General features: G+C 42.5%; 1 protein-coding gene and 1 long non-coding RNA gene across 5 annotated transcripts in view; one reads left to right on the top strand and one right to left on the bottom strand.

Moving 5' to 3' along the window:
• Window positions 1–1,983: 1,983 nt before the first annotated feature.
• LOC136991541 (uncharacterized) lies at window positions 1,984–6,144 on the bottom strand. 2 transcript variants are annotated; one of them, XR_010883638.1, is made up of 3 exons: window positions 6,080–6,144; window positions 3,134–3,467; window positions 1,984–2,130 (listed from the first exon to the last, which is right to left on the bottom strand). It is a non-coding gene; the product is annotated as an uncharacterized lncRNA (long non-coding RNA). The 2 variants fall into 2 exon arrangements; XR_010883637.1 differs by lacking the exon at window positions 6,080–6,144 and adding an exon at window positions 5,925–5,995.
• The window catches only part of DACH1 (dachshund family transcription factor 1), a 363,667-nt gene continuing 344,641 nt past the window's right edge, over window positions 5,456–24,481 (top strand). For all 3 annotated transcript variants that reach the window (XM_067292635.1, XM_067292618.1, XM_067292628.1), the window contains exon 1: window positions 5,456–6,663. In XM_067292635.1, coding sequence (XP_067148736.1) covers window positions 5,915–6,663 — 749 coding nt within the window. In that variant the 5' untranslated portion in view covers window positions 5,456–5,914. The remainder of the gene's footprint in view (window positions 6,664–24,481) is intronic.

Raw genomic sequence — 24,481 nt, 5'->3', positions numbered from 1 at the left:
AGGGGGGGAAGCATGGAAAAGGGCATTTCAGATTATATCACCACTTTAACATAATTTAATGACAGGGGCTTTGTACTTCATAATTATTAAGCGACTTTTACTACCTGTTGGAAAGTGAATTAACACTTTGGGCTGAAGACCTGTAATGAAAGCACAAGTATAACTCAAACATCACAGAGGGCTCCCCGTCTATTCCAGTCCTAATTTAATTCATGCGGGGAAGTTGGTTATAATTTCCTTTTCGCTACTGCAGCTTTCTCTATTGGCCGTCAATTGTAATATGAACGTAAGCAGACAGTGCCCGGTCACCTGCTCCATTCATTCCGAGCCAGCATGAGCAGGGAACCTGATCCGTTTCACCATTTGGCTCTGATAACTGCAACGTGACCGAGGGACTCAAATCAACATAAGGATTATTTCAGTTGCTGAGTTTGAAACACACTCCCTTGAAGTCAGAACAACGACTCAAGAAAAAAAAATTGTAAATAAGCAAGAAGCTTAATTGGCTTGTGGCATTTCCAGTTCGCTTGTGTGTGTGTGTGCGTGTGTGAGATGCAGGAAAGGAGGGAGGCAGGGAATGAGAAGGCTCCCAAGCCGTTGGTTATTGCATCTTTCAGTTCAGCGTGTCCTTGGTCAGAGCATCAGTTAGCATCACCAGAGATAACACTCATTTCTCGTGGGGATGAAGGGAAAGAATTGAAGGATGCTCTCTGCGGGCTAAATCCTGCCCTTGTGCTCAGGCACCTCAGGAGTCGGTGAGTTTACTTGCCGGAGTAAAGCCGAAAAGAGATGCTCCTGAAGGTCGTGCGCTGAAGCGCTGGGGTTAGGCAGGGCGTAAGTGCGAGCTGCCAAGCCCGGAGCAATTCCTTTCCCAATCCCGTGCTGGGGATGTGCAGTCGCTGCTTTGAATTGAGAGGTGCCTATTAAGCAACGAGCCCAGGTGACAATTTGTTCCCAGAGTCTCGTTTTGTAAAAACTTCAAAAGTTATTTTTAATGGCCCCTGGAGTTTCTTCGCTTCAATTCTTCCTCCACGTTTTTGTTAAGCACGCACCATACGTAAATATAAATTGCAGTAAACAGAATGTGAAAGCAATCTTGCCATGTATGCTGGAGTTTTATGATGTATGGTGGACTGCTCAGAAGTGTATGCTACTGTTAAAGCTGTTTGTGCCGGGTGTGCTAATGCACTGTTTGATTGAGTGAATTAGCAGTCATAACAATCTGGCAGTCTGGCCATAGAAGTGTGCTCAAATTGATTTGTGTTATGGCTGGACTGGAAAATCTAGTGTTAGTTGTTTTTTGCCCTAGGGCATTGTTTGTACCAAACTCCACTTTTCATTTAATTTTTCCAATATATTTTGAAAGACCGAAAGGTTTGTGATCAACGTTTGGTGCACTTTATTATTATTCAGTTATTAAAAATATCCTGTGAGTAATTTCAGGTTCCCCCAAACCTTGCTTTCAATTAGAGTAAACATAATTAGCGTGACATCGTGCTTGGAATGGTAAATCTCCCTTTGTATCTATTAAGCGTGTTATCTACTTGTCCTGTCACTGAAAGGAATCCAGTTTGTATTTGTATTGGACAAGGTCTGTGCTAATTTGACTATAATGCAACAATTAGAAAAACAGCACTGCAGTATCCAGTTTCTTATTACTGGTACAACACTTCACATCAATCTCAACTGTATTCATCGCGTTTTCAATGTTTGCTAAATATCTTAGCAGAAGGGCAAAAAAAAAAAAGAAAAAAAAAGAAAGAAAAAAAAGAGGATCCCAATTGACAGGCTTACATTTCTATGAGACTGTTTTCCTGAACGATGCAGGGGGGATTCGGCATGAGGTCCCTCCCTCCCTCCTTGCTAACTCCTCTCAGCCTTCCCTCAAAATAACAGATAGCTCCTGAAAGAAGGAGTGTTGTTTGAGACCCTGGAGATTTAAAACAAAACAGAACTTACCTTCTCTTTGCCAGCACTCGCTCCCTTCTCAGACTCTTCTGCTTAGCAGTCGTTTGCCAGAATCGTAATGCAGCATGATTAAACCTAAAACATTACCCTATTGATCACACAGAAAGCTTTGTGAAATCATTTAGTTTCTTCTCTTCAGAAATCGGTGAACAAAATAGGTCACTAGACAAGGATAAGACAAGATAGAGGAGAGAAATGTATTTCTCGGGGAAATAAACTGCAAAGAAACACAGAAAAATGCATTGTACATGAACTTAACATGGTAATACGCTCTCCACCCTTACAAGGTACCTATCTTTTGTGTGCTTCCCCTCCCCCCAGTCCATTCCTTCACACACGTTCAGAAGAGAAGTATTTTTCTGTTTGTCTGAATGAATTTAAATATTTAATTATCAATAAAACCTGCAGAAGGGGGAGGGAGCTGATGTGCCATCCTATCTCCTGTCAGTCAGGTATTCATATTGCTTAAAATGCAACAGCTACAATGCATTTTCTAATTGCATTTTACCCTTTACAGCTGTCCTCAAAATTGTAATTTAATAAAACAGTGAACTCCATATGAGTCTTTTTTTTTGAGTAATAAATTATAATCACTGTCAATACATCTTACTGCTTTAACATACATTTTAATGTACTGAAATGGTCAAAGCAAAAAAGGGGGAGAGAGAGAGAGAGAAAGAGAGAGAGAGAGAGAGAGAGAGAATACCTGCCCTGAACAGCTATATGAGCAGAACACAAACCCTGCTTCAAACAATATTCCAGGAAAGAAATTAAAGACTTCTTAATTAGTACAGCAATTAAGCTTTCTTGGTTGCATTTTAATCAGCCCAGGCCCTATCAAAGGACAAACAGAACGATTTGCAGGTTTTTGAATTTTAAACAGTCTTATTGATTTCAGCACCATAAGTCTTCACTTGACACAGGGAGAATTTTCAAATATCAGTTACAGTAATGTGAGTTTTGCTGATATTAACTCTGGGATAAAAAAGAAAGCACTTAACAATATAATTACATGAAGGGGTGAGCGAGTGATAGGAATGCAATACAGAAAAAGTTTACAAGGTGCAATCTCAGGATTTGTTGGTGTGTTTATGCAAGTGTGTGTCTGCGCAAGCTAAAATAAATCCAGTTGCTTGCCATCATCGTTACACTAAGAAACACTTACCAGCAAGAAGCTTTGAGGAGTCTTGAACCCTTTCATAAATCTTTTTCTTTCTCGGTTTCTAATCCCATTGTTTCATTAAACTATAAAGGTTAACCCAAACCTGTGGTAGTAAACCCTTTCAAACTACATTTTCTTTAAATTGTTTTGAACTATGATGATTATATATCCATGACGACACAAGAAAAGCAGCAGGACTGGTGTGCATCATGTTATAAGGAAGGTAGGGAAGAGATGAAATAGCAGGCTTGCTAATTAAGAGTTCACTCAGTACTCCAAGTGGCAATATCACGCGTGTCTGGCTCTGTCTTAATCTTCTCAAGGGTCTGTTTTATATCTGTAGAATGTGTAAGAGAAGGGGAGACACAAAAGGGCCGTTGAGGCAAAGCAACAATGAACAGAGCTGGTTGTCTACATCTGAAAAGAAGAGGATGCAATATATTCACATTTTTTCAGTGTATTCCAAGTTTTATGTCAACACTAGATCCTGCCACTGTAATTAAAGTTGTATAAGCTCCTCCAGAGAAATGTTCTGAGGCTTGAAAAAGTGTTCTATACTATTATGGGTATACGAGATTTCAAAACGAAGTGCCACTGTGTTTTCTTGTTTTTATTTGCCCACTCTGAAGATTTTAGTGCAGGAAATCTAAAACTTCACTAGCAAAAGACATCCTGCTGGCATTAAAACACATCTTTCTGATATTAAAACACAAATATCCTCAGATGTGAGAAAACAAGTTAAAGTACAATGAGCAAATAGATCATACGAGAATGCTTTATATCTGATAAACTGGAAATTTCCCCTGCACAGTATTACAATAGTTGAAATTATCCACTCTGTAGATGTGTCATCCCATGAGTCATATCTCATATAATAGTACACATAAAAAAAAAAAAAAGAAGCGAAGGGCACATACATGCATCACAATTAATTAAGTACGTAATTTATGCTTTTAAAACCGAAAGAGCTGTGGACACACTACCCCCTGGTTTTGCAGATGGTCTGTCTCTATGAATGACCATTTCTGTGGCCCTATAAAAACTGAAGTGCCCTGAAGAGGAGGAAAAAAAAGAAGAAAACAGAGCTCTGTACTTTCCTGAATGACCCCTAACATCGCACGCACTGGGGCTACCAAACATGCCCAGTTCAAGCGAAAACTCCATCCTAAACTTTGGGGGCGGCCAGGCACCGCAGCGCGCAGGGGCCTGGCCAAGCAGGAGGCCAGCGGCGCGACCCTCGGACCCGCCACTGCGCATGTGTGGGCAAGCGCAGCCGCTCACTTTGCGCGCTACCTGGCGGCGGGGGCTGCGCGGCGCTGCACGCTCACCTGTTGCGGGCAGGCGGCCGCGCGGGGGCCGCCCCGCCGCCTTGCGCGGTTTTTGAGTTCATTTCAGCGCGGCTTCAGCCAGCCGCCGCCGGGCTCAGGCGTTTCCGCCGGGCCCTGGCTTTGCACGGGTGGGAGAACCGGCCCGGGAGGGCGCCGCTCCCGGCCGCGGCTCCGCGCTGCCCTTCCGCGGGGGAAGGGGGCGCCCGCCGCGGCGCCGGGAGCCGCCGCCGCCCGCAGCGAAACACATGTGGCGGCCGCCGGCGCGAAGCGGGGCGGGCTGCGCTGCGCCCTTTGATCCGGCCGCTTGCAGGAAGTGCCCCACGGATGCGGCCGCGCTGCGCGGCACTCCGCGCAGCCACCGCCGCGCCGCCCTGCTCCACCGGCGGCTGCGCGGCGCGCTCCCTCCGCGCCCTCACCAGCGGCTCCCGCTCCGCTCGTAGGAACGTTTGCGGTCTCCGGAGTAAAAATTAATAATAATAATAATAATAATAATAATAATAATAATAATAATAATAATAAATGGTCCGGAGGTTTCTGCTTTTGTCCGCGGGTGCCCGTGCCGCGGCGCGGAGCGGGCTGCGCGGCCGCCCCCAGCGGCCTCTGCTCTCGTCCCGCGCCGGGAGAGCCCCGCTCCCTGCGGGCTTCGGGAGAAGCTTGAAACGCTCGTGTTTCTCCACAAACTGTGTTGACAAGCGATTGCTGAAAAGGGCTGGGAAAATTACATCTCGTCTCTGGTGGGGTGAAATATGAAACATGTAATCTAACGGTTCCTGAAGAGGAGGAGAGGGGGGAGGAAGAGGGACTTCTCTCCCTCTCTCTCTCTCTCTCTCTCTCTCTCCCTCGCTCTCTGTTTCCCTGCTCCGGGTTCCTGGTTGGATAATTTGGGTTAATACTAGTGAGTGAGCCTTTTGCTGCTTCAAAGGGTATTTCAAGTTGCCGGAGCTCCTCCCCTCCGCACCGTGTGACAACAACAACTCGTCCAGAGAGCGAGCGAGCGGCGAGCGGCGGCGGCAGCCAGCACTTCCCAGCTCATTTTCTCTCTGTCATTCCCCTCTCAATCTTTGATCAATGTACTTGCCAGAGAGAACCGAAGTCCTTCAAACCTCCTCCTTTTCACCTTCGTCTTTAACGTGGTGCTAGAGCAAGGACCACAAAAAGAAACTGCCCTCCCCCTCCCCTCGGCCCCAGCCCCGCCGCCCGGAGCGGACTTCTCCTCCTCCTCCGTCCCCACTTGCGGGACACTTTGTGCGTTTCTCTCTCTCACTCTGCCCCCTGCTCTCTCTCTTGCCGCAGCACCTGATCCGGGGTTGTTCCCCCCTTCTTCTCCCCCCTCCTCCCTTCTCCTCTCCTCTCCTCTTCTTTTTCAATATATATTTCTTTTAATTTCCCCCTTTCCCCTGCGTGTGTGTGTGGGAACTTTCCCCCTCCCCCTGCCCCCTCCGCCGTATATGTGACCATGGCCGTACCGGCTGCTTTGATCCCTCCGACCCAGCTGGTCCCCCCTCAGCCTCCGGTTTCAACTTCTGCCGCCTGCACCACCACCACCACCACCACCTCCTCGTCGGCCACCTCCTCTCCGTCTCCGTCCATCGCTCCCCCGCCGGCCGCCTCGGGGACAAACCTATTCCGGCCGGAGCCCATCGCAGCGGCGGCGGCAGCGGCGGCGGCGGCCACAGTCACTTCCACCACCAGCGGCGGCAGCAGCGGCAGCGGCGGCAGCGGCGGCGGCGGCAGCCCCAGCCTGGGCAGCGGCAGCGGCGGCGGCGGCGGCGGCGGCGGCGGCGGCAGCGGCGGCGGCGGCAGCGGCGGCGGCACCTCCACTCCCAACGCGAGCACGGCCGGCGCGGCCGGCAGCCTGCCGGGCAAGCCGGTGTACTCGACCCCGTCGCCGGTGGAGAACACCCCCCAGAATAACGAGTGCAAGATGGTGGATCTGAGGGGGGCCAAAGTGGCCTCCTTCACCGTGGAGGGCTGCGAGCTCATCTGTCTGCCCCAGGCTTTCGACCTCTTCCTGAAGCACTTGGTGGGGGGCTTGCACACGGTCTACACCAAGCTGAAGCGGCTGGAGATCACGCCCGTGGTGTGCAACGTGGAGCAGGTCCGCATCCTGAGGGGGCTGGGGGCCATCCAGCCCGGGGTCAACCGCTGCAAACTCATCTCCAGGAAGGATTTCGAGACCCTCTACAACGACTGCACCAATGCCAGGTAAGCGCCGCCAGCGCTCGCACGCCCCGCGCGGGACCCCGCCGCCCCCCCCTCCCCCGCCGCCGCCGTCGTCCCTCCCCGCGCCGCTCCGCGCCGCTTCCCGCGGCCGCCGAGCCGGCCTGGGGGGGGGCCAGCCCGACCCGTTCCCCTCCGGCCACAAGCGCTCGCCCCCTCCCTTCCCTCGCTGCCTGGCCCCCGACCAGCTCCCGGGCTGAGTTGCTCCGTGCTGGGACGGAGAGAGAAAGGAGAAGGGGTGTCTCTGCCCCCCCCTTTCCCCTTCCCCTCCTGCCGCGCGATTGTCGCGCTGTCACTGTCCCCCCCCCCCCGCCTCTCGGCCGAGGGGTGCCGGGGCCCGGGGCAACGCAGCGCGCTGTTTGCGCGGGGAGCGGAGGACCGCCGGGGCGTGCGGGCCGGGGGGGGGGGGCGGGGAGGGAACAGCGGGGCCAAAAAGTGCTTCCTGACCTCCCCCGTCCTTAGGTTCACACGTGGATGTATCTTTAAAAGGGACAGCCCTGGGGAAAAAGCCGTCTGCAGGGTGTGCAGGAGTGGGCGGGGAGCGGTCCTGGGTGTGCGGGGGGGCGGGGGGGCACCGTGGGTTTCGCGTGAGTCGGATGAGGCGCTGCGTCGCCTCCCGGGGCGCTTCCCCAGCGGAGGGCCCAATCCCGGGGTGCGCGGAGGCCGCCTCGCCATCAGCTGCTGTCATATATCCGAAAGGGCACGTGCACTTTTTGTATAGGTCTGCGAGGCAGTTGCCACATGGCGAGCGGGGGGAGGAGGTGGAGGAGGGCGGGAAGACGGAGGAGGAGGAGGAGGAGGAGGAGGAGATGCCGGCTGATTTTTTCCGTGGGGTAGCGGGGCGCGGTGGCAGGCGGCCGGGCCGGGGCCCGTCCCCGGGGAGCAGGTGTGAGCAGCGCCCTGCCCCGGCCGCCCGCGGAGGCGGCGGCGCGGACGGGCTTTGGCAGCGCTGAATCGCGCCCGGGCGCAGCGCGCGGACAGCTGCAGCGCGGGGCCGGGGCGCGGGGCGCGCACACGCCGCCCCGCTCCCTCCCCGCGCGAACCCCCCCGCCGGCCGCAGCCGGGGGGAAGGAGCGAAAGTCCCGCTCAAACAGCAGCCGGCTCCGACGCTGCGGGCCAAAGAGTGGGGCGGGGAGCGCGCAGCCCGCAGGTTACGGGGCTGAATCTGTCCGATGAGGGAAAGGGATCACGTAGCTGCTGTGACTCGGAGGTCAGGGCGCTGGGGAGCGTCTCCAGCCCCCCCGCGCTCCCAGCGCGCTGGTTTACAGCGCTCAGGGGCGGTGGGAACTTCCCCCGGCAGCGAAGGTTTGCCGTGAGAGAGACTTCGCCGAAGTGCCCCCTTCAGAGGCCGCTTCCAGTCGGCGCGCACGGGCAGACGGGGCCCGTTTCACTCTCCCGTTGCGGGATGTGGAGGTGCGGGCGCAGCCGGCACGTGCGGCTTCGCGCCGGGCCGCGCTCCCTGCCCCTGCTCCTGCCCGCACCCGCTGCCGCATCGCCTCCTTCCCCTTCACCGGTTCAGCTGAGGGTGGTGAGGGCGCATCAGCATGGAGCCGGGCAAAGCGCAGCCCTCACTCCGCGCCAGCCCCTGCTACGTGGATCAGCGAAGTTCTTGAATATTCAGGGCAGCAGGGACAGAACAGCCTGGAATAACTTCCAAGCACTGACATACTGTAGCTACTTGGGTAACTCTATATTGTTTCATGTCGAATCGACATGAATGTTAATAGATGCTTTTAGACGATTGTTTTCGTGCAGCATGTAAGTTGTAACAACTCTGTGGGAGTCCCAAGATTTGGTCCTTAAAATAAAGCTCATGTAAGTTTTGTTTTGCCAGTTATATGAATTATAATTTGAACATGAAAGATTAAATATTACAGCAAGTTTTTATTTTTTTTTGGGGGGGGGGCGATTCCTGCACTTGGCAGGGTTAGGGGAGGGTTTGCCAGCCTGTTATAACATGGGTTGATTATGTCAACAGTGCAAAATTGACCATGTTTCAGCTGTTTCTGAGGTCTGCTGTGCTATCATCCAGCATAGTAAAAATTACAGTAGTGGGTTCAGACGTGGGCAGGATTTGACCCTTAAAGAACATAATTTTAGTAGACTTATTTATACATCCATTAAGCAAATAACTTAATGGGAAGGATTTGCAGTAGGTATGCAAAATGTATTATTGCAGTATAGATGAATAAAGCAAAGTGGGTCAGTGAGTTTTGGTCAAAATGGATATCATCAGAACATAAAACTATATTACTTTCTGGATTTTCCCTCTGACACCTTTCATTCTGATTCTTCTCTCCTGTCAGATTAATTATTTTGAATTATTTCTGACATTACAGTAATTATGTAGGATATTTTGATCTACTTGATTTAGTGATTTAAGTGACCTTTCCAGACTCTTGGTTACTGTATACCTGATCTGGATGATGTTTTTTTGTTTCATGGGTGGACACTTACTGTTGAGATTTAAGCTTTAAGAGCAAACTCCATCCTAACAGCTAAATTGGTACACTCATCAGATTCAAAAATTTTGAGCCAGCATCTTATCACTGTTATATTTGTCTCATAATCAGTTGATGCACTTGAATACACTAATCCCTTTTTGGAAAGCTTCATCAAGGTTAATACGTTATTTAATCAAAAAAGACATCCAAATAAAGCCATTACTTTGTTGTTCTTCAAATGGATTGAACTGTTAGTTGCCAGTTGCTGTGGAAATAATTTATAATAACTTATTTCAAGATAGAAAAGTTTTAGATGTCTTTCTTGCTAGTTAAAAAAAATCAATAAAACAAAAATCAGTTAAACACCAAGGGATTTTCTACTGAATGTTTAATGTGGAGGTCTGTAAAGTGAATTGGTTTCTGTGTTTATTTTTGATACTACTAATAATAACATGATACTAAAGTACCTTTTCCTAAATTAGTCTTCTGTATCAGTTCACTGGAAAAACAATCTTCCGGTATGGAAGATGACTTTTCTTTTCTTTTCTGTACATACTGACCTTTGCTTTTATTTTCCCCATAAAAAGCATTGGTCACCAAACAGAAATCCAGGAAATAGCAAACTGTGCATTTAGCCTGCATTACGATTAAACGGTCTGACATTAATGGGATGCTAGAAAAGCCATATGCCAAACAAACAGGAGAAGTTTAAAGGCAAAACATGAAGAATATTTAAAGCTATTAGATGCCAATCTAGTCAGGCTTCTTGAATGCGTATGTGAAAAGAGTAGTGAGCTGTTCACTGGATGTCACCTGCGTCGGATTAATGACCTGGAAGCTATTGATCCCAAATTGTTTCTGGTCTCTTGTGTTGCGAGTGCTTGTCGTGGAATTTCGCCATGCTAGTCCCTTCATGGAGTTTTCCCATAGACTGTGACTGGCTTTGGATCATGCCCATTAGAGAAAAGACTCAAAGTGTGCCTTCTTTTGACCTCCCTCCTGTGGCCAGGATATGTTAATCTTTTCTGACATTTGAAGATGATTTTGAAAGAGTTCATTGACATTCATACTTAAAGCAGAGAATTATTAGCACTGTTTGGAAGCTCTTTAAAAATTTTGGAAAACAACCTAATTGATTTTGAGTGTAAAAGAGGAAGATGCCAGACATAAAACAATTCTCTTCAAAGCCTGTCTTCCATTGCAGTTATTCACTCGCTTTTTGCTAGCTTCTGCTTCTCTCAAATTCTGTGGACCTAGCATGTGCTTGTTTACTGAATGCTGCATGCTTGCATAGGTTTTTCTGTTCGTATTAATTAAAGGAGTATCTCACCCAGAGAGGCTGGTATAGATCACAGATATTTTAAAAGAACAGGTCAGCAAGTGCAGCTGCAAATAATTTCAAATATATAATGTCTGTGGTTTATATTGATGACCTCCCTTCTTGCCGCAGATTACTAAAATACAATCAGCAGAAATATAGTAGGTTTTACAAGCAAAGAAGACTTCTGGAAGGCCAGAGGATAAATGGTAGTAACTATAAAGAAGGAGCAAAAGGTTTGGAGGTGGCTTACTGAGACTTAAAAAAACCCTGCAGGACTCCAGCCTCTCAAAATAACAGAACTTTAATATCCGTATCACGGTATTTATTGGTAAATATTATTAATTAGAAGTTGAGATCTTTGGAACGTAATTGCTACAACAGAGCAAACTATTTATCCCTTTAATCTGATGCTTAGTCCCTGGCAGGGGCCCAGTACCTGACACTTGAGGAAGGGAGCGCTTCTCCCCGGCGAATGCCGGCAGCCCGCGGCGCGGGGCTGTGTGCTGCGCTGCGCGTGTGCTGGAGTGCGAGGCGCTCACAGTGCTGGCCACAGAGGCACTGCTTCCCCGCCGATTCACGTGATTTTCCCAAAGTGTTCACTTTGCTCAATGCCACCTTTATCTTATAGCTATGAATGCTGTTAAAGGTTTATTTATTTTCTTTTTTATCAAAGCTTTTACTGGTAACTGTAAGTTATATAGAAATACACAATTTTGTTGTCGGTTTTGTTTCAACTTTTCTTAGGAGAACAGAATGTAGGACAGCCCAGTGAAATACACTTGTCAATAAAGAGTTTTCTATTTCTACCAACTAGTGACATCTCTGTTCAAATGTTAAGTTCAAATTCAGACCTTTATTCTCTTTTGGTGCTGCATATGCAATTACAGGGGCTCTCGGTCCGGCCTGGGATGCTTCTTTTCACTCTCTTTGTGTCTGTCATAGGTAAAAGTATTAGAGATGTTACAAGCATAACTTCCAGATATTTTTATTTTTTTCCCCCCTTTTTAAAAACACGACCATTCCTTTTACACTATGTGGTGCCAAGTCTTCCACTCCGGATTTAAATCGGAGCAGTTCTGGGGAATGCCCCCTATTGGCCAACGGGGCAACTCCCTGGGTCTCCTGGCAGCGCTTCCTTGCTTACAGATGGGTATTATTTTCAGCGATTTATCAGCACAGTAAAAGGGAATGTACTTAAAGTAATCTTATTTACTACTTGTGTGCCTAATATTTTGTGATCTGGAGTGTATTCTGAATGTTTGTTGGGGATGATAATTTTGTTTGACTGCCATTTAGTATGTCTTCTGTTTTCTCCTGTTGCTAGATCATTCCAGACGGCTGTTTTTGCCTATCGCAGTGATTCATCATCTAAAGTGAATTGCATGTGAAGCATAGAATTCTCATACACTGTATTGAATTTTAATATTTTCCTTTTGAACTGTATCATAGATATATTAAATTATTACTGCAATCTCTGCTGGCCTGGTGGAGGTAAATCTCTTTCAGCATTGCTAGTATTGCCTCTTCGTGGAAGAGCTTTACAAGTTTAGCTGTAAAAAATCATTTCTGGCTGAAGGATAGCAGACAGAGTAGTCAGAACCTACTGAGTTTTATCAAAATTGTATGAGCCAGTGAACCAAGAGTCCAAAACAACTGCAATGTCTGTCTGTTTTTAAGCAACAGGACTGGATTTAGATTGTCTTTGTTCTTTTATAAGTTAAATGTGTTTTGTTTGAAAAATAACGTTTGGGGCATCTGCTTTGCATTATGAGTTAATTCCATTCATTGTTTTAAAATAGTTATTAACCTTTTGCAAATTATGTACTGCACATGAACAGTAATTTTTTCAATAATCTTTAAATATGCATACTGTAACAGCACCATAATGTGGACTGACATAATATGAATTGACAGTAAATTTTTAGTTGCCTAAATATGTATTTAAATGATAGACCTGAAGAGTCATCTGCAAAAAGCTATTATGATCCAGAGAGTTAATTCATATATAGGTAATTTCTCCAGTGTGCATTAAGGAAGAATTTTTCTTTTTCCATTATCATTTAAATTATTTTCAAAAATCTTGAAACATAAAACAAAATCTTTATATTTAAAATCAAGGTATGTCTGTGACTTGAAGTGATAAAATCCAGACTGATTCGAGGAGTAACTTTATCCTTAACTCACTATTTTCTGCTTGTTTATCTGATACGGTGCTCAGCCGGGGGCATCTCATAGCAACTGCTGATGTTTCATTTCATAAGCAGTGCAGAATATTGAGGAGTAATATATTAAATAAGGAATTTTATCATTAACTGTGAATTCTCTGCTATTATGTTTTTAAACATTTTTTATATATATATATATATATATTTTTTTTTTTAAATGGAAGAAGAAGAAAAAGGGTAGTATGATCTTTTCCATACTGTAAATTGCTATGTTCTCCCTGAATTTGATGAGAGGAAGGATCAGCTTTTGAACATACAGTTAAGTCCCAATTTGGAATTCTTTACGCTAAGCTGTTGATTGTGAGGAGCTGGGAAGGTACGTCGGGGAAGGATAACTCTGCAAATACTGTTTTCTTATATTATCTCCTGTGAATTTCCATCGGTCTCTGTTCGAGATGGGATGTTGGGCTAGAAGGAGCCTGAGTGGCAGTTCAGGATACATTCACCAAAGCTAATGAGACTGCTTGCATGAGCAGTGATTGAGGAAATGGATCACTAAATGTATTTCATTTCACATTGCTTTAAATGATATTTTGTGATAATTACATTCAGAATCAACTCCTTCTGCAGCAGGTGTATGAATATGTACAATATAGGAATTTGTGGGATTGTATAATAGGATCCTGTAAATCACGCGTATCCAGACAGTTCATTAGGAATAAACAGAAACTTTCTAAAATAGTCCCAAACTATTTTTTAATGTTCTTAATTATTATGAATTTGATTTAATAAAGCAGTCTAAAGTTTTTATCTTGCACCCCTGACAATAATCTTGTGAATAACAGTATCTATGTAACTTTCTGTTCATTATTCTAAGGGTCCATCGCATTTGTTCATCGCAAAACTGCTTTACTGTAAATATTTTCTTTCTATCCTGTATACTTTGCATCTTCCTCGTGAAGAACAAACTGTTTTAAATATGAAAAAAGAAATATAATTTTTTGTTAAATCACCAAATAGTGAGACTTTATGCCCACTGCAAGGCTGAAAACAGCTATTGTCCAGCAACAGTGGAGCAGGTGCAATTATAATTTCCCGGTGCACCTTGCCACTTTAACAGGATGTTCTTTTCCATTAAGATAAGAAGATGTTTCAGTCACAAAATTTTATTCATCTTTAGACTATATAAAATTGTTCTCTAAATTAGCAAAATGGCTAAAATCTGCCAGTGTTCCTTTTGATCCAAAACAAACTTGTATTTGAGCTAAGCTTTTAGACTAGTTTTCTTATTCACATTATAGTTGTATGTGGTACTAAAAATACTGAGAACAACATGTTAACTGTTGAGTGTGTATTTTTGTTGTTTAATTTGTTCCTTAGCATGTGTGACCAACTGAGGGCCTTACACAGGTGTGCTTATAGACTATGTTGTTGCCAACTTAAAATACTAGACACAGGTCCTGAAATTGGATGGGGCTGGGGAGAAAGGGCAAGAAAGGGAATAACTGTGACTGCTACAAATGTTTTAGCAGAATTGACAGCCACATATTTGTCACGGTGCCATGTCATGACTGAAGTTCATAACTCTGAAAAACATGCACGTTAGAGCACTTGTTAACGATACAGTGCTGAGAACAGGCAATAAGGCATTTTACATTTGGACAAAAAGCTGTTGTTCGCAAGATGTATCTCACTACAGTATATGCATGTATTTATAAATTGTTGTATGATAGTAGAAGTATTTTTTTTTTAATCATCTACTTTTGGAAAATGTTTTGCTTTTTAATCTTACATAAAGGAATTGCAAGGGATCAGAAAGATCAGTAGTTGTATAAAGTAAGCTATAAAGGGAACAGATAATATATATTTGATTAGTGCTTGAGCACATCATTTTTAATGTTCATTTCATGTTGTTCTCATACTTACTAATGAATTTAGTTTATTTTTTAATATAGGGCTACAACATGATTTTACTCATGGGAAAAAAAGGAGCTTTCAGATTATGGATAATGTATTTTTAAGAGAATGTATAAACAACATACTACCATTTTATCAGTGATAAATCTAGTCAGGGTTTATTAATAGTTGGAACATTCTTTAAAATACATTACCAAAGCTGTTATTTTTGAATTTTACTTTTTCAGGTGTAGTTAAAATATGAAATTAATATTTTAATTGATTTCTTATTATATTTTAATAGATGCCAGTGTTTTCTGTACCTAGGAAGTATATAATTTGTTTCCAGTCTCCTGGTCTGCTGTAAAAACCTTTTTTTTTTTATGGGAGAAGGTCACTTACAGGACTTAACTGTTTACATTAAAATAAATATACTGTGGTTGTAAACCAAACGCTTAACTTTAAGAATGTGGATAGTCCCATTGCTTTCAATGGACTCCATACACCTTTTAAACTAAGCATATGCAAAATAATTTTGCAAATTCTATAAAAGAATCAATTGACATATTTGGTAGAAAGCTGTCTTATTCTATACTTTTTGCATTTGTAGCAACAGTTGTGAAAAAATGCTCTAGATTTAGTGTCTTGTAAATTACACTTGTTGCATAAAATAGCAAAATTAAGATTCATGTTGCATTTTTTAACTTTTTTTTTTTTTTGAGTATTACATTCTTTTGTAATAATTAATTTTAGGAAATCAGGGCAATGTCTTGCTAGCAATGAGTTTCTGGGTTTGCTATAAACCGTGGCTTCATATCCCCTGTTGGGACTTCTTCTGTTCATTTCTGTAGAACAGAAGCAGCTTATTTCTTTATAAGGCAATGGACACTTAAAGATATATGCCCGTGGCTGTCACTCTTCACATTTTAGTTCTGATAGTCACTGATGGTTCAGTGGGAAGGAAATGAAACCATTTTCCAATTGTTTTCAGTTTCCTTACGTTTCTGCTTAAAAGCAAAAAACAAAAACAAAAACAAAAAACAGGAGAGGAGGAGAGGAAAATATCTTAAGTGGTATTAAGTATATAATAAGAACTGATACTGATGACAAGTCAAAATATGATCTCTATTTTTTGTATTAGCTTGTTAGAATAGTTCTTAAAATTTAGATCATACCTAAGATTTTACACTAATGCCATGATTGCGTTGTAAATTTCTATGTATGTTGCTCTAACTCAAAGCAAGAAAAAAAACAGGAAATGCTAAATTATTTTGTCTTATATTATTGGGTATTGTAGGTGGTCTGTGGTTCTACTTACACCAAAATTAATTTGCTCCTCAAATATGATGTCAAAAACATAGTAGTAGAAAATGAAGCTTCTGTAGTTTACAGTAATTTACAGTTTCAAATATAGTTGTGTAAAGAACACTTTTGAGAAGCTATGAGGAAGATGTATTAAAAGTATTAAGTTAACAGTATATAGCTTGTTCGTGAACACATACGCACACTGTTCTTTAGGAAGGAGTCATAACATTTTCTGTGGTGGGCATCAAGGAGGTTTTTAGTAGAGAAGTTTGGGTATAGCCAGAGCTGTTGGATTGGCTTGATGCCACCTCATGATACCACAGGTGGCTAAGAAATTAAGAAACTTTCAACAGGTTTAATCTTTCAGAGCTTCTCTAACATCACCTCAGTAGAAAGGAGGAAAGGGTGGACTTTACCTTTGGTGGAAGGAGCCTGGCTCTACAGTATGTAGATCTCCAATTTACACATGCTAGAGAGAGCCATTTGCTTAAATACCCTGAATTTCTTGTCTGCAGCCCTTCCTCTGCAATTTTATTCTGTTGTTTAAAGCTTACCACCCGGTGTCTGTCACTGTGGGGAGGTCCCTGCGGAGATCAGTGTGCCTGTGGCCCATGATGGAGCAGTCATTTGTGCGTCTGGCCTTCAGCATGCATATGGACATAAGGGGCATGTGCTGCTGTGTGTTTGAAGAGGGCTGCTGGACTGTACACCCTTTTACATAGGTTGGGGGAATCTGAATAGGGCCAGAAGGAGTACGGTTCCTCTAGGGGGTGATTTGTGTTGCTGTGTTTTGTGGTTGGATTCAACCCATTATCACTCTGATCTCATTACAAAGGAGTTCAGACTGAAGTTCAGTAGGTATACTAATATATACTATGGGAGATAATGGTAAATACAGTAATTCCAGGTTGTTCGTGGAGTCCGCATGTCATTTAGCTTTCTGTCGCTCAGGCCTTGCTGAGATGGGTCTGCTGAGTATACTTTTCATCTTTTCCGGTGGCCCCTTATGTGATGTTGGACAAGTTCTTCTGGGGCACGGTGTCTTATTTTACCTATGCATGAAATTAGAATAATACAATGATATGAGAGGTAACAAAATAATAGTTATGAAATGTTTTGTGAAAGGTGCATGTATTCACAAACAATCTGAAGGATGACTACATATGTAAAACATTTTAACACCGAAGGATAAGGACGTTGCCAGTTAAAACTGTTGGCATTGTTCTGTGATAAGGTCATCTGTTCTTTTATTTGCTGTGGCAGTTGATGAAAGCGAAATATTTATTTTATAGAGGTGAAAAATGCAGACATTTTCATCAGTGAGAGATTAAATGAAAAAAAAAAGCCCCTAGTTTTACATTCTGTTCTGTGAAATCTTGTTTCACCCATGTAAGTGTTTTTCTTTATGTAAGGTGTGCTGTAATCAGGATGGGTATATCTTTTCTGCTCAGCTAATCATTTCCTCTCACAATTTAAGAATGCATGCAGATTTGAACTTGTAGCCAGGAAAAGTGCTGCCATGCTTCAAATTGCCAAAGGACCTCAAGGGACAGAAACTTGACCTGGTTTTATGAAACCATAGAATTACATTTATACAAGTTACCCCATGGGAAAGGAATGAACTGATCCCAATTCATTTCTAAATACTGGGGCCTTATGGGTCACATTTGAATTCTCCTCTACACCTGTTTTTCTACTAAATTTGTCTGAGGCCATTTTTAGAAACTTACTTTACATTAGGTATGGATCATGTGCCTAATATTTAACAGTTCAGTGTTCTAATTCTTTAAAATGTCTAATGGTTTCTTGATATAATTAAGCTGGAAAAAGTTTAAAATTATAGAATTTGTTCAATACAGGCTAAATCCTCAAACTGTGAACTCCCTTCAGGGGTTAGTAACTCAGGCTTAGTTTTCCTGCCTGTGAAATGAGAACATAGTCCCTGAAAAGTCACTGGTATAAACTTCTGATGGGCTATAGATAAGAGATTGACTCTGCAGCTGCTGATCAGGCTGCTCTTGGGACGAGTGACATGGAGCCTCAGGGTTTAAAAATGGTTATCAGATGAGACAATTTACAAGAAGACACTGAGGCAGCTTCCTTTCCTTCCTCCCCTATGACCTCTTCCTTCCCCTGGTTAGATGAAACACTTGGGACATGGAAAATCTGGGTTCAGATCTCTTCTTTGAATCAATCAAGGCAACAAGTAGGTGTTACCATGGCCTTTGAGTACTTTGGTTGGAGCTGGAAGTCTAAATCCTCTGCGGCAAATGCTTACCCTACTCTATGAGGTGGCTGTTTAGAGTGTCTGCGGATATCTGCAGTGTAGTGGCAGTTTTGGATATGCCAGCTGAGTTGAAACATTGGGCCCTGAGGATGGGGAAAGGTGCCTAAGTACACTTGAATATCTGGAAATATAGTCTTACACACTTGCATTAAAATTAGAATTAGCTTGCATTTGGATTTATTTAACAAACTGAGTGCTCTGTTCAGCTTAAGCTTGCCTCAGCAACTGCTATCCCACAGAGGCTCTGCAAACCTTCCAGGCTCCACTTCCACCTTCTTGGGGAAACTATTTCCTATTCTAAGGCAGTCTTTCCATCCTTGAAAGATAATTTCAGAGCTGAAAGTGGCATGAAGTGCCTGCATAAGTCTACCCATTTCTAGGGAATGAGTGACAGATTTGGATACTATTCATCTAGTAATAGATTGCTTTTCTCCTTACGCACCAATTTACCACTTTAGATTGACTAAACAATTCAGCTGACACTCCCTAGCTTTATACTTTCTCCTCTCCAATGTAGACATGGCAGCAGAGGCTTCTGTGTGGAATTACTGCTCCCACTTTCACCCAGTCCTGAGTTTAGGGTCACTTTCTTGGCTTCAGCAAGAAGAATTGGAAGGCGACAAAATGGGAATAAGAGTGTAAAAGACTTGAACCTCTTTCGCAACAAATGAGAAGATTTTTTCTTTATTATGTTTGTTTGTTTTGCACACTGTTGAACTCTCCTGTATGATTTTTGTTAAGCCACTCATTGCTTTTTCAGCCTGGATATCCAAACTCTTTTGTGAGGCATCAAATACTTTTATGACCATTATTCACAACCTTTGCTTCATTTGACTGGGAGAATGAAGGACAAGTTTTCTGCTTAATAGTTACTTCTTGTCACTATTATGTATTTATTATAAATGTGTGCAAAATGTCCTTTTCTAGTTCACCTCAGAGAAGTGGTCAGATTGATCCCTAAGCTCTTTTTTTAATCTTTTCTAAGTCAGCATTATGCTTTTACTGATTCGATTTTTGTTGATGTCATCAACAGGTTTGAATACTGTATAATGTTATCCTGCATGGGTAAAGGGGGGATTTTTTTCAAAGACACAGAGAATGGTTATATTTTCAAATGATTTTCAGTGAAAGATAGGGGTCTAGTTACACTCTGGGATTTGAACTTTTTTCTTAGGTACTTACTTATTTGGCTATTAATTTGTAGTTCCATTGTTCATAACTTGGGAAAAAGATGCACTAATTTTACTGTGTCCAGAATAAGTTTAGATGAGACTAGTCTAAGGCACTTACCAAGAAAGCATCTTGGCTGCTTTCTGATCTCATGGTAAATGAGGGAAATCTTTAAGATCAGCTGTGGTGGCAATGAATGCATCACTGTGATTGAAATGTTTGTCTTAAATTTTTAGCATCTAAACTAGAGAGGAAAAATTCCATTGTTATCTGATTGATCAAAGAGCAAGCAACCCAAAATGAAGGAACAAATTCAGATCTTCGGATTCTGAAATCCAAGCTCTCCCTCTGCCTTTCCTCTCCTTCTATTTATTTTCCTCCCTTTACACAGCTGTCCTGATCTTGAAGAAATTGAAGATACAAACTTGCAATGCTTCCTGGAAACCCCATTTTATTAGGCACTGTGCAGACTTCAAATACAGAGGATCCTTGGCTTAGGAAGCAGCAGTTGCTACTAGTAGCGGCAGCAGTGGGGACCAGAGCCCTGAGGCTGTGGGGCAGGGAACACGCTAAAGAGTAGAGTGGTGGAGTGAAGAGACAAAAGTAAAAGGCTAGTTGACAGCGTGTTAACGCAAATTTACCCTGTGTTACTGTTACGTACAGCCTTATAAGTTTACATCTGCATGATCAAATTTTCAGCCTTTGGATCGCAAGTGTTTCCTTTCTCTTTGCTAAGCAAGATGTTGTTTAGATTAGTGTCTGGAAAAAGCAATCAAGAAGAAATACTCTTTGCTTTGGCGCGTGATGGGGAGCAGAGATTCTTGTGGCAAGAGATGCTAGTTCAGAATAAGTTATTTGTGTTTTTATTATATACCTGAAAGAATGGATTACCTTCATGCCCTTTAACCACCTCTGCTCTAGGACTAGTATACATATGTACATAAAGAAGTTAGTATGAGAACATAAGACCAAGTTTTGCTGATTAGTCCACCATTAGACACTAATGTCTAAATATCAGGCATTGATTATGCCTCAGCATAGTCTCAGCAGAGAGGAAGACTAGAATTCAGTAGTTTGTTAGACACCTTTTTCTTCAGAAATTTACTCATATTTGGAAAATATTTCCTATGCTTTGTATGCTTCTAAATATACTCTGGAGGAATATAGCTGTCATTCCCAAGTTGCTTCATATTTTTCCATATCATATGTGCAGTGATGATTATTGTCATTATGGAATTGAGTTGCACATACAAGTCTTAATCCTGCAAGCAGGAAGGCAACTTCTTTTTATATAAGGAGTCCTAATGACTGTAGAGTGTCAGCTGGGCCATTTATAGGGATAAAATTATGCACATCCTGAAGCATGTCAGGATTGGCACCCACATGGCAAATATAGCAGAGTTTTCATATGTTAGAGTTTCATAGATGCTAACACCCAACTGTATGGATGATCAAAGAACATAATTTGTACTCAAAATGTGAGCTGTCTGTTTGTAAAACCTCTCCCACAACTTATGGGCACTTGTATGCATGTGAAATTTAGGTACATGAGTAATCCCGCTGATTTAAATGAGAGCGTTCATGTGACTAAAACAAGTTAAACATGGGAACATTTAGAAGATTGTGACCTTAGAAAGAAACAATCGTATTTTGAAGTATTGAGAGGATGGTTATTAAAACTTAAAACCAAGAGTTTTTGTTTGAACCTAGAAACGGAAGCATGCTTAGCTAGTGCACCTGCAAAACACTAATATGTTTTAATGACACTAAATAACTCTTCCTCAACTTTCTTGTACTCTTCTTTTTGGGGAGTGGGGGAAGGGAAAGGAAGAAGGGTGAGAGAGGGACGATGACAGTGAGGCTGTTTGTTTTTCACGAAAGTTGTTTGTGATTTCAGGTACTCATGGGAAATCTCTTGATCAGATTCACATCTGTTCCTGTCAAAGTGGGTGCTAAGATACCGGTCACCCAGCAACCATGTCCAAGAGGGAATTGGACCGATAATAACTTCAAAAAGGAATGACAGATGCTAGATTAGGATGAAAGACAAAACGCATGAAAAATGAGCTTGTTAGAATAAAAAAATTGTTCAAGCACCTTCATGCAAATTAAATGAATATTGAATATTTGCATGCAGTAATTTCTACTTTTTCTGTTGATTGAGAAGAAATAAAGATGGTACATATAAAATCATAAATATATATTTTTTTGCACCAATTAACATACAAAGCAGTATCTTTCTTCTAAAAATGAGATTAGCCACCTGGGTGCTTGGCTGTATCCCACATATGTCACAACATTTTTGTAATGAGTGTGCTTCTTTTGAAGGAACACCTTATCTAATTCTTTGTAACAAAACAAACAAGGAAGCAACCTTATATTAATTTTAAAATACTTTAGGTTAGCATAGGTCTGTTTTTTTCAGCTATGGTTTTCAGAGCTGAATTATTTCCTGCTATCCTTGAATTCAATCGGTATAATGTGCATTAATAAAAGATCACATAAGATGAGTTCAGAACAAATGCTAAGGTTTCCTATTGACTGGTCAAACAATACATTTTTAAAATACAATGTCCGTCAGGGTAACATGAAAAAAAAGTCAGTTTTCCATGCCTATGTATTAAGATAATTTAAATAATCTAACAATTTTATTATTGAAACGTTCACATAACAATCAGAATTTGGAAAAGAATGATAAAATGTTCTGATTGAGGAAAGGATTCTGTGTCTTGGTTTAGCAATGTCTAATGTGGTCACGTACAGAAATTGATTTTCTTCAGAAATTAATTAATTTTTCATATCGCCCTAAGCTGCAGTTAAAAAGAGTGCATACTTGTCTGTTTTTTCCAGAAATATTGCCTAATCATATTAATACCATTGCCCCAAGGATGAAAAGATAATTGTACAAATGCATTTGGAAATATGTATCACTGAGTATTTATGATTAAATTATGCAAATGACCCAGCTCTCATCCTTTCCAGACCCAGATTGTCTAATTAGGATTGATATGCTGAATAGATGTTCCAGAATTTGAATACAAGCATGTCCAAAGAGCAGAAAATTGGAAATGACAAGGCTGAAATGCTAAGAAAAGTGTCTTTCCCTTTTATACTTTACTAATGTGGTGTTAGCAGTTGCAGTTTTTCCTTTGGCTATATTGTGTGACTCGTGTCCTGCAAGAAATAAGTCAGGAAAGGAAATTCAACTTTCATAAATAGCATTACTTTGTTCTGCACTTATTTTTCTTAAACAGCCAGCTAGTCATTCCTCTCCCCTCTAAAGCTTTGCATTCTTGATGTTAAAAGAATGATGTATTCCGCATAAATTACTTCTTAATTTGGAGCACTGTTGTTTTTACCTCTTCTCCAGCTGCCGGTGCTAGGTATTTAACTTGGAAGCATCTCATACATTCAGATGAGATTTACACACCTAACATTTTTAGGGTCTTTTTTTTTTTGGATTCTTTAATTTATTTGAATCCACAGCTTCTTAACGTAATAACCTTTTTTTAAGAAGAGACTTGATGTCTTGTTAAGCTTGTTTATGGGGCACTCTGAGTTAGAATAATTGCAGTTAGAAAGTCTACAGCATTTAAAACCTTCTTTTTAAAACCACCTTTCCAGTGGGCTGTTGGTGCATTTATTGCTCTGAGGAAGCTGGGCGAAGAGTGCGGTGAGAAGCGAGGAGGAGTCCCGAACTGTCAGTCCTTGAGCCATTGTTAGCAGCGGGAGTCGCTCTGTCTGAACTCTGCTGGCTCCTGCTTCCCATCTGCAGGATGATGGATTGCTATGTTTAATACATTTCGGCTTTTGTCTGTCATAGTGTGGATAGACAGCGCTATCAATGATTTCAACACTGATTAGAGCACTGGTTTTCCCCCACCGCTCTTGGCCAGGCACCTCCTAGGAATGTTTGATGTAGCAGCGCATTGGCACCCTCGCCATGCAAATGAGCCGCTCCGCTAACTACGCGGAGCGGCTCATTTGGGTTGCTCCCTCATTGTTTCAAACACTTACAAAGGACCACTGAGAATTACCGAATCTGCATAACCCCTTTAGAGCAAAACGGAGACCACACCAAGCATGTTTTGGGACTGAACACAAATACTCTTCTGGAGCGGTCCCGCCGTGTAAGGATGAATGCGTTGTGCTTTTAATAGAAGCAGCATGTGCTTTCTTAGCGGTGATGCATTTCTCGGAGCATGATGTCGTCAGTGCTTTGCCCATCTGCACTTAAGTGTTTCGCTACTGGTGATATGGTAGGAGTGCAAGGGTTGCGCTGAAGCAATAAGATATGACATGACATGTCGTACGAGGATTTGCGAAGCCGTGGGTGCCTTGTGATTCACGAGTCCATGGGCTGAGTGATTTCCACCACCAGAGAAGTTGCTGTATACCAGCACAATGTATGCCCAGGAGTGTCTTAATGATAAAATGGTGCAGTGGACATATAAATTGCAAAAAAAAGTCATGTTATAGGCATCATTTCAGAGAAGGGATAATGCAGACATTGTTTTCACTATCGGCATATTAATTTTCCACTCTCAGAATAAATTATTATGAACAATCCTAAATATGAACCTTGGTATTACATTGAAAACATGTAAATAATTACATTTGCTAAAGCATATAATACAGATAGCTTTAAAAGATGCTTGACCCAGTTTTCTTGATTTGGACCATTGCCCACCATGACAGGCCACGCTGAGGATACCTTCCACTTCACTTTGACCTGTGGGAGGAAGTGAAGCTAAATCAGGGAATGTTAATCATCTTTGATTTACCTTTGTGGAGCTTAGTGGAGATTTAATTTGCAGGATTGGAAGAATGAGTAGCTAATAAAAACCAGCAATAATGAAAGTGGAAAAATTGCCAGTCTTAAATGTGTTTTCTCCACCCCTGCTTCACTTTGTATTTGTTTGACCGTGGTATTATCTACTTTTTTCAGTTGTCTTCACCTTTGGTTATACCAACTTTCAACTTACATTGCTTTGCTTGTCGGCAGCAATTTGTAATTTCTCAGTTGTGCTTGCTGGAAGTCTCAGCTCCATAGCACAGTCATGGATGCCATTTTTATTCCTTTTTAAGAGGATCCAGGCAGTGGCAATGCTCATAGGGAGGAGTGTTCATGCTAATTAAAAGCTTGAGTTTACCTTTCAAAAAATATTGGCAATTTGCCTGGGAGAAAATTCTGTCTTCAGTCACCATTTTTAAT

The sequence above is a fragment of the Apteryx mantelli genome, chromosome 1 (genome assembly GCF_036417845.1).
Source record: "Apteryx mantelli isolate bAptMan1 chromosome 1, bAptMan1.hap1, whole genome shotgun sequence".
In the NCBI taxonomy this organism is placed as follows: Eukaryota; Metazoa; Chordata; class Aves; order Apterygiformes; family Apterygidae; genus Apteryx; species Apteryx mantelli.
This window is presented reverse-complemented; position numbering and strand designations above follow the sequence as displayed.